This window comes from Gallus gallus, chromosome 3 (genome assembly GCF_016699485.2).
Source record: "Gallus gallus isolate bGalGal1 chromosome 3, bGalGal1.mat.broiler.GRCg7b, whole genome shotgun sequence".
In the NCBI taxonomy this organism is placed as follows: Eukaryota; Metazoa; Chordata; class Aves; order Galliformes; family Phasianidae; genus Gallus; species Gallus gallus.
The window spans coordinates 72,203,689-72,214,630 of NC_052534.1; the positions used below are offsets into that span (position 1 = coordinate 72,203,689).

The 10,942-nt window shown below is 38.4% G+C and overlaps 1 protein-coding gene across 2 annotated transcripts in view; it reads left to right on the forward strand.

Moving 5' to 3' along the window:
• MMS22L (MMS22 like, DNA repair protein) overlaps positions 1–5,913 on the forward strand; it is an 86,576-nt gene extending 80,663 nt beyond the window's left edge. Inside the window, exons 22-25 of one of the 2 annotated variants that reach the window (NM_001396538.1) lie at positions 1,032–1,198; positions 2,571–2,667; positions 3,823–3,990; positions 5,210–5,907. In NM_001396538.1, coding sequence (NP_001383467.1) covers positions 1,032–1,198; positions 2,571–2,667; positions 3,823–3,990; positions 5,210–5,291 — 514 coding nt within the window. In that variant the 3' untranslated portion in view covers positions 5,292–5,907. Of the gene's footprint in view, positions 1–1,031; positions 1,199–2,570; positions 2,668–3,822; positions 3,991–5,209 lie in introns of both variants that reach the window. The other variant, XM_046938893.1, reaches the window with a different exon arrangement.
• Positions 5,914–10,942: the final 5,029 nt, after the last annotated feature.

The following is a 10,942-nucleotide window of genomic DNA, read 5'->3' on the forward strand; positions in this document are numbered from 1 at the left end:
TTAATGGAACAGAAGATTTCATAGATGGTAATATTGAAGCGAGTTAAAACCACACGGTGCAGGAAATATGGAAGCATTTTTATTTTAAAGTGTAATCAAAGTTGTATAAGTATGCCTTATTAAGTTGTTACGCAACATTATTAATGCATTGCTCAGCAAATGAGCATGCCTTGTAGTTACCATTAGCTTCTCATACTATTCCATATTTAAAAGTCATTTTGCAGGTTCTGGGAGTACTTTTTTTTTGATGTTCTGGGTATTTATCTCCACTTTTCTCTTCTGGATGTTCCAATTTAAGTAATTGTCTTTAGATTTCAGTAAAGTTATCTGTAATGTCAGAGCAACAGTGGTTCAATCTTTCGTCCTTTTGGGGTAAAAAAAAAAAATAACAAATGAAATCATTACAATTGGGACAGCTCAGTGTGGGTGGTGTCAAAATTTGCTCTTGATGCAGATTCACAGGTTATCTGAATCTTTGCAATAAATTTTCTACTGGAGATGATTGTGTTAATTCTGATGGAGCAAAATCAGAGATTCTGTCCCATTTCATCATACTGTTTTACAAAATTAACAGTACCAGTATAACAACAGAGCTCTTACCACAAGTTTGAATTGTGAGCAGACAATAGCACATAAAACTAAATAAGGTAGTTGAACAACAGTTGTATTTTGAGTGTTATTTCAGAGTATCAGAATCTAAACTCTTCCTTTTGTTGTTATTTTATGCTGCTTTCTTTATATTTTAACTCTTATAGTCACATTTGGCTTTTTAACTATAATTACGACTGCTATTTCTCACTTCCCTCAACAGAGGAGTCAGAAGACATCGCTGTCCTGATAAACTGGGAGCCATTTCTAAGACTAAGATAAATAGAAGCCATTACCTGAGTCTAGATAAAGATAGAAATCTATGTAATAGGCCTCCTGGTGAAATATCACAATATTATTTCCAATTATATGGTGCTTGCATTGAATGGAAGAATAAAACAACAACATATCTCAGGCTGTTCTGATTTGTTTTGTCTTCCCAGTGAACACTACATGCAGTTCAAAGGTAGCGCTCCACCTCCTCGCTTGGCTTCAGTTCTTGCTTTCATTCTTGAAGTACTTCAGAGAACCCAGGCCAGTGAACTGTGTGACGTTGAACTGGTTCTCCCGGCTGTGTTGAAGTGCATGGTATTGGTTAATGAGCTACAAGGTCAGCTACTTGTTTGCTTTAAATACATCTCTGTACACCTGTAAGGTTTTCATACTGCTGAGCATCTTTCTTCCCAGTGTACAAGCTGTTCCTGGTTTTTGTTTGTTTGTTTGTTTGATGCATTAGCCAGATAAAGCAGACAAGCGTTGCTCATTAAATACTCTGTTCTCTGAGACAGGAATTTCTCTCTGACTCAAGTGGTCTGATGGATTCCTGACAAGTTGATCTTTAGTTGGAAGAGTGTTTCTCATCACTCCCACCTCATTTCTCCCAGACTCATAACAGTGGAAGTTTTCTTGCACCTAAAGATTTTAGACCAAATAAGACTAGTGTATGTTCTTCCCTGAGAGGCATCAGAAGGCAACATGCTACACTTAATCCATTTTTGAAGGGATTTTTGAACCCTTATTTTTTTTTTTTTTCTTCTTTTAGCCCCATTCTGCTTGGTAGTGATACCTTCTATATTTTTTAGCTTCTTAAAGAATACACAGTTCACCTCATAGTTGTATAAAGAATGTGAATGTGCCAAAAACTGTCCACTCCTTGCTGCCAGTAAAGGTATTAGGCACAATGGGGATTCACCTCTGACTTCTCCTGGGAATTTTGACTAATAAAGCAATTTTTGATGCTTTTCTGTAAAAGCTTCAGGGACGAGATAAATTCAGGAGATCAGCTGAATCAGCACACACCTTTTTTCCCCCTTCTGCCATTGTAGCCACAGCTGTCTGAAGTTGGAGGAGAATGAGCTAAATGTCCTGTGATTCTGCAGCCACCAACTCACAGGATTCCACCATACCCTTGTAGAGAAGTTGCAGCTCAGTTCCACTGTTATAAAGGAAGAGCTTTATCTTGCAATTTAAATATCCATTTGGAAGATACAAATGGAAGAGAACAGTGGGCTCCTTTGTTGTTGTTGGATAATACACAAAAGGGTGGAATTCAGAACACTTATTGTAAGAACGGCTACTGAAAGTAAGGAGTAGACCTGTATAGCTTTGAGCAGGTTATAATGCCAAGACTACTTTTCCCCAGTTCAAATATATGAGCAATTAAAGAATAAAAACAAAACTGCTTTTAATTTAAATTTATTTCCATTAAGAGCGTGTGTCTCTGTTCTGACTTAAGGAGACAATATTGTACTTAAAAATTCGTATGTTTAAAAGATAATGGTGTTGAAAACTGGACTTTGCATAAATCTGAAATTCATGCTGTTCTTATAGCCAATCTAGCTAACTACTCTGTCATTTTACTTGCATCAAAGTAAGATAAAACCCATTATTTTCTCATTTAAAAATTGTAGTCTTCATGAAAGACATTCTCCAGATGGTCAGTTCAAGAGCTCTGTGTGAATCTTGTGATTTTTCTTTTACAGTTAAAAAAATATCTACAGTCATTGTGCAGTACATGGTACAAGGCTGCCAAGCAAGGTCAGGAGGAGAACATGCCACCCAGCTGACTTCTGTATTTAGGTAACCAGAAAATATGCCAATTGGCAGTGAAGCTACTGCAATCCAATTGACAGCAAACATGTTTTTTTAAAAACAACTAATTATCCTTAACATACTGCATTGTCACTTGTTTATGGTACTTAAATTACATTACTTTTGGCACTGGTTTTAAACATTACTTTGCCAAAAAGCCAGAGCAAAAAAAAAAAAAAATAGAGAAACATATCTGCTTTTTCATGGATTAGGTACTGTTTTGAAAGGACTATAATAGAGAGCTATGCTGCTGCTGCTGCAGTGGGAAAATCTCCTTATGAGAGGTGCTGCTGTGTAATGGGCTGTGGGCATATGCCTAATTTGGAGTGTATATAACAAAGATCAAATCCTTGTCCAACAAGCTTCATTTATTTGTTTCTCTGACAAATTAATAGATTAATTTAATGTCAATTTTATTTATTCCATACCTCAGCAAAATGAATCCTCATTCTCATGTGGATGCAGTAGAAGAAACGTAGGAGCTAAGACCCAAAGATATTTTGCAAACCTAAACACTGCTGCTGTATTGGATAATGTTAAGATGAAAGCCCCTGAGCAATTTGCTGATGTCTCCATGTGGGCTGTATCACTTTCATGAGATGTTTTGCTCCCAGGGTGTAACTTCCCTGTTACATGTAACCTGTGATCATTAAATACTTCAAACCCCCAGATAGACAAATGGATGCACTTCCATCTGATGGTCTCCCCTGCCCAAGATCTTGTGGAGCTTTATAAGAAATGCTGATGTTGTTTCTGCAGGCTTCAATCTAGATATCTTGTTTTGCTGGGCTTTTTGGTTAAATAATAACTCCATGTTTCAGTTTTCCATGTTTTCCATTCAGACAGATGCATTACAAACTGAAGTGCTCTGGAACAAGTCAGCCCTGGTAAAATAGCAGCAGAATCTGCTGATTTGCTTGAAAATAAATGTGTATTTTTTTTTCTTAGCATTAGCCGTCGAAAGCATGGCTTTGTTTGTAGAAGGAATTGCATATAGGAATTGCATATATATATATCAGTGTAACAATACGATCGCTTCCATGCAACCAGATTGCTTGTTCTGATCATCTTCTTCAGTTGTTCTTGGCATGTTCTCTGCATCTAGTTCTGACCTTGCGTTAAATGCCTCTGTGTCCCCCTCAGGCAGTTTATCCAGGACTACACTGCAGTGTATGATCACCGGGTGTTCAGCATTCTAGAAACAGTGGCAGTCTTGGATCAGACATTAGTTACCAGCCTGATTCCCACGCTGACGCAGTCTCTGAAGGATTCAGAGTACAAACAAGGTCTTGGAAGAAACGCAGCACAAAGGTTTGTTTTTTTCTATTTAATACCACTTTTTGACAGCAAAGAGTAGAGGTATAATCTCTTGAAAACAAGCAGTGTTAGGCAGCAGTACAGATACTCAAAAATGATTGATTTTTAAGTACTCAGCCAAAATCTCCTTTGCTCGGACCTTTCATGGTGTTAGGCCATCTACATCTGCTAAGTATTTTCAGAGAAATTGTGACACTAGGGCTACAAACCTACATACAATTAAGGCCAGATTGCCTCAGTTCACTATACCGTGTGTTGTAAAATAGAGAGAAAAAAAAAAAAAAAAAAGAAAACTTCTGCCCAGAGAATATTCCTATAAGTCCCTGTTCTAGAGAACATTATGATTTATATACACTATTGCAGTAAAATCAGGTATGATCTGAGATGCTTGGGAAGGAAATACCCGTGGCTCAATTTCAAGAGTTCTCTCACAGTATAAATTTATGAGTGTTGTGGGTGTTCAGAACAGGCTGGCCTCCTCTCTGATAGTCACAACAGAATCACACTTTTTCCATTTGCCCCCTGAGAACTTAGGACAGAAATATTTCACTTGTGAATCCATTTAGCCTTAGGAAGCAATGGAAGTTGAGGAGAGCAACTCAGCACAGATGGCGGCAGCTCTTAGTGCAGGTGCAGCACTGAACTTTCAGCAACCATATGAATGTTGTTACAAAAACCCAAAAAGCTCCACACAATGTGTCACATAGGCCAAAAGGGCTCCTTCTTTTAGGACTCCTAACAGGAGTGCAGAGCAGAGTTGTGCAAGAATTTTAGGATTACTCAAGGAGTATTCACCTTCCATTTAACAAAAAACATATAAGTCATCTATAATTGTATTATTCACTTTTTTATTGGCTTTTTCTCATAAATGCATTTGCTTTTATTTAAAGGAGTTCACACTTGATCATACTGAAGGACCATCATATGCAACTTTTTCATACTACCCACTTTTGGTCTTTAGATGATGTATAGTTTTTCATAGTTTACCAAGTAAAAGAGCTGTCTAAGCACTGTCGCAACACTGTTGTACAAAGTATGCTATTCTCTTTCTTCCAACTTGGCTATGCTAAAAAATCACAGCAAACAAAGCTGTGAATAGATAAGGAAAGAAGTTATTATGGGTTAGTAATCCAGTGTGTTTGGGAATTACATACTTTACTGCTCGAATGTGTGAAACTGTTAAGTAATGTTACATTCTTCTGTTTTTCAACAGGGAAGCCTACAAAAGGCTCTTAACTCACCTCTCAGAGGCTGGACAAAATGAGATACAGAAACTGGAAAATGAGGCAGGTTAGCAGTTGCTGGTGATCATCCTTTCCCCTTCAACATTTCAACTCTGTTGATACCTAAATCTGCTCTGTACAACACACTAGCCAGGTTCTTTATCATTTTTTTTCAAGTTACGTATTTATTTTAATGATTTATGGTATTTGAATACTGTCATGCATCTGAAATGTAATTCTTACTATGCTGTTATACAGTGATTAAAAGATACGGCAAATGTATTAAATTGTCTGTATAGGCAGAGCCTGGACTGCACCATACACAGCAGGATTTAAAAATAAATACATGAATAATAATATCAGAAAACTCAATTCACATTGAGTCCTGACCCTCTCAACATTGTACTTTCGAAAACCTCATTCAGAACGTTAATAAGAAAGTTGTAACTTTGTAACTTCTAATTTATTATTTTAGAACAAGAGAAACTTTTCTGTAGCGCTGAATTTGCTATATGCAGGCACCACCGGTAAGTGGGTCAGTATGGCAGGGATATCATATGTAAATGAGGGCTTGTAGTATGTTGCACAAAATGTACATAGCTGTCTTAACCTTCCACATTATTTAAAAGTCTTTCAGTTTCCAGTGTGTAATCTCTTGTATGATGTCTGTGGGTAATAAAAGAACAAAACTTCAGTTTTTTTGTCCTCTTCCTTTTCATTACTGTTCTCAAAATTAACCCAGAATTTACAGCAATCCCATAATTTTATTTCTTAGTTATGACAGTGTTGATTTGACATATGTATAAATTAGACTAGGTGTAAACAATTTAAGAAAAGAGAAGAGAGGGCAGATGGGATTCTGAAGGAAATGCTCATTTGGGAAATTTATTTCATCTGACCATAGGTCAGCAACTACTTCTGTTTGCCTGGAAAGCCAGATTTGCTAAATATTTTGGATTACCTCTTGGGTCTTTCCAGGATGGGTACAGCTCTGTAACTTTTTTACGTTTTTTTCCCAAAGTAAGTTCTTGGGAATCTTTCACTAATGCCTGTGGAATTCCAATGCTTCACTTCTCACAGTATTTACACAGCTACTGGCAGAACTTTTGGAACAGTAGGTTTGCCATTCATGTCAGCACTGTTAAACAGGCTGTTCACTTTTGGAGTTATTCAGATTTCAGTTTCATAATACTAATGGGAAGGAAAAGTTATTTTAGTGTCTTATACTCCACAGAAATCCCTAAGATCTTGTTCAGAGCAGCTTCATTTTTGTTACAGTAATCTTATCCACTCAGATCAGATAGTCTTCTTCCCTAAATCAGCTATCCTTACTTCAGATAGCGCAGTCAACTAAAAGCCTCTTTACAGCTGTTTAATAGCACAGAACATGGAGGTTCTTTTCATTATGAAAGTGACTTATTGAACTCGCACTGTAGCTTCTGTAGGTTTCTGTACCTGGGAGGAGTTTGATTCATCTCACCAGAATTGTGCTTCTAAAAAGCTTTTAAAATAAATAAATAAAAACTTAAAAAAAAAAAAACCCACCTCTGAGTGAGATTAAGAGATGTCTTTGAAATCTGAGCTCTGCCACCCAGATTACGGAGCAGATGTCTGACTTGTCGTAATATTTCCTGAAAGTAAAACCTTTGACTTACAAAGGATAGAGCAGATTAACAATCTACTAAACACATCATTAAATGATTTGTTATAGGGCATATTTAATACTGTCTGTAGTGGTTGGAAGTTTCTGAAAAAGCAACACAGCTTTAAGCAAATGTATGACAGCTCTTACTGCACAAGAAACTAATTTAAGCAGTTGGAAAATTATCATCCTTCTCTGTCAAAAAGTTAATGTGAACAGAAATAAAGCATTTTGCATCGTATTCATCACCCACTGCCAAATGGGCAATTTGGCTGGGCCTAATTATGCGGTATGGACAGTTGCAGATGTGACTGACAGGTTTGATAATATTAATCAGATAAAGGCTCGCAGGGTATTAGTCTGGACTGACCTACCACATATACAACAGAGCAGCAGTCCAAAATCAGTTAGAAAAAAAAGAGGAAAGTGCTAAATGTAAGTACAGTATAGAAAACTAAAGACTGAAAACCACTATGAGCTAAAATAAATTGTATACAAGACAATATGTATTATAATGTTTCTATAATACATATGTCTTACATAGAAAAGTTTAAATAATGTTGTCTCCTAAATTATACAGAAGCATCTAATGATTTTGAGTATGAACAGTTTGGTTTGAAAACAGTAAGAAAAATCTACCTTCCTTGTACAATGCATGGGGAAGTGCTTAGACTGCAGCAGGAAATCTTGGAAAGCTCTGCCACTGACAGGAGCAGTTTATCTGTGTATAGATGCAAGGTTCGGTTCTTGGCATGAAGCAGTTATACAAAGCCTTGCTGCAAATCAACTGAAATGGGCATCTGAACAGGTTTCCAGCTCCTGGTGAGCAGTATCCTTACTCTCTGGCAGGGAAAAGGAACTCATTCGCTGCCAAGCTTGCTTTCATCTCCCTCCACCAAAGACTTGTCCCCACGGTCGTTTGTGCAAGGTAGAGATGGTTGGCCTTGTTCTGATACATCAGTGTTGGACCTTGTGTGCAGAATACGAAGAGTGTGAAAGCAGAAGCAACAGACCTGTTATGTCTGCCAGGGAGCAATATCCTGGTGGCATGGAGCGTGGTTCTGCAGCAGCTGACAACAGTCACCTCAAGGTGTAGCCAGCAGATATTTCAGTGTGGTGCAATTTGGTCAGCAGCTCAGTGGCTCCCTAATGTTCAACATATTTACATTTCCTGCTCCTGAGTAGTTTTCCTAGTAGTGTGTACGGGTGGTTTGCAAGTGTTTTGGATTTGTGCAGGACCCAAGCAGGCACTGCTGGCATTACTAGCAAGTCATATACCAACCTCAGACTCACCTCAGATGAGATCTTCATTTCTTCGCATTCAGTGGACAGGCACTTTAAGATGTCTGTCTTCAAGACCATGCAAGGAAAAACCCGGGGAGCATCAGAACAGAAATCCTCTGCAGACTATAGGGCGTAGATGCATCACTGCCTGGCCCTGCATTCATTTTTGGATTCTTTGTTTCTCAAGAGCAATGTGTTACCAGACATTTCCACTAAATGGGCAGATGTTGTTTGCACGATGATCTATCAGCTCTCCACTAAGCAATACAGGCCATAGGATCATAGAATGACTTGAGTTGGAAGGGACCTTAAAAATCATCCAGTTCCAACCAGTTCAAGAGTAATCCATCGAGCCTCTCATGTTTAGATAGACAGATGCCACTGCAGTTCTGCTGCTTTTACCTAAATCTTTCAAGCTTTTGTGGCCTCTCATAAGCATGGAGCAAGAGCATTATCGAGGCTCTAGTTAGAGTTGCTAATAACATTCAGTCCTGCTCTGCTTTTTTTATATGAAAAGTTGATGGCATTACGCTATTTTGAACATTAATTACAATCATTGCAGGGTCACCATACTTCAATGTGTTTTAAGAAAACACCAAATCTCAATAAGCCATTTCTTCCCCAAAACCTCTTGCCTGGTCCATCCCCAACGTCTCCTTTGTTTTAGAAGCGCAAATGGCATTGACAGGAGACCTCTCTGAAGTACAGCAGCCATGAGCCTTGTGGGCATTTTCTCCACTGATCTCATGGGCCAGAGGACAACTATGCCCTTTCCTTTTTGCAGTACATGGGAATGGATAGCTGAATAGAAGGTATTCGAGAATTCAGAATTCTGATCACCTCTGCCCCCTTGTGATGTGAAGCTGACGTCCAGCCCATTGCAAACAATGGCAAGGAGACGGAAGTCTGGTTTCTCTTTCCTTTAGTAACCCTAAAACAACTGAAAAATGAGGGGAGGAGGGAAAAAGAAGCCTTCTGTTCAAAATTCACATCCAATTTCCATCAGTCCCACAAAGCTGTCCATCTATTTTATAAGAATTTCCCATTTTTATTGTTATTAAAGAGCAGGAACGTGATAATTTAAATTACTCCTTGCTTTCATTTTCAATGACAAAAAAAAAAATAGTGGGGGGAAGGCACTTGTTTCAATAAAAGAGCCTCTGAAATGGAAAAATTTACGCTTTTTATGCTGGAATAGAGCAGCAGATCTGTGCAAAGAAAAAGGTTCTGCGTATCTGCTGTAATTGCACAGAAGAGGAGCTGCCAACAGCAGACACTACTTAGGGAGTCATTTAAGGAACTCCTATAACTGTCCACCTAAATGCAGCGCATTTCCCTCAGGAAACAGAAAAGAGGTTTTATTGTGCTCTGTTTTTGCTCCTTTCAATAGCTTTGGAAAATTATGTATACATGGGTATTTTCAGTTAAAAATTATAAAATATGATTAAACTATTACTTAAAACTCAAATTCAGTGTAATCGGCCCATCTGTTAGCAATGGTTATAAAATTATGTTGAAGATTAGAAATCTGATGCGGTGTCAGTATGTCATAGCATAATTAGGCTTATTTTATGATGAATGACTGGGATACGGCTTTTGTCTGCTTGAGCAGCTTGGAAGGGGTAACCCTTCTGTAGACTCAATATGCAAAACCTAAGGATACGTGTAACAAAACCACCGCCAACCCGGGTCCTGCACCACAGGTGTGTCTCTTTGCGGACCTTTGGCAATGCCAGCAGAGTAACTCCATGTCACAACCCAACCCGCTGCACTGTTCAGCCCATCTGGACTGACCTCAAACACACAGCCTTTCCTGAACAACGTCGTCTAAACAGGCGTTAGAAGTCCAAGTCCGCTAAATACATTGATTTCATAAAGGGCCAACATCATCTGTATTGCACTGGTGGAAAGATCAGCTCAGCTTTCAACTACTGCTAAAAGAAGAAATTGTTCTGTTCTTCAATACTTCCAAGTGTTGCAATGTAACCTAATCTACCCAGGTAAGAGTTAACGTTTTAAGTACTTTAATTTTGCAGAACTTAAGCTTTTTTTTGTTTGTTTGTTTTTCAAGGACACATCTTAAGGGGAAAAAAAAAAAACCCACGTAACGAGCATTTTTTCAATATAAATTATGTATACTTTCACAGAAATATCATAATTAAACTGTAGAAGCCCTTTATACATCTCTGTGCTAAACTTTCTGCAGTCTTCCTCCACTACGAACCCTGACTGCAGATGAAGTGTTTTAACCTTGCCCTCTTAATTTATTCTACATTCTAATTTTCAATAAACAGATGCCGCCTCTTTCCGTGCTTGTTTCCACATTGTTCCACATTCTGCCTGTGTTGTTTCTGCATGTGTGAATATTCAATTATCCACTTCTCCATGATTCTGCAACTGATGTACTAAATGTCTGCACAGGTTTGGGGGAAGGGAACTAGAGATGGCAAAACTTAAGGAAAAAAAAAAAAAACGTTACAAAAGTTTGAATGATCCTGGCAGGCAACTCTCCCTGAAAGCCGCTAAGTTAAAATCATAAGCAACAACTCTTAATGCCAGGATTCTGAACACAGTAACGCACAGACTGGCTGCACACTTCCTTACAACATACACTGGTTTCTTTGCACAGCACTGTGGTATGAAAGGCTCAGCAGGGACCAAAGGGGCAGAGGAAGGTGTTGGTGCTGCTATCCTCTTGCTGCTACTGCAGCATGTTATAGAATCACAGAATCATTAAAGCTGGAACAGACCACTAAGATCACCGAGTCAAACTGTCAGCCCACCCCCACCATGTGCA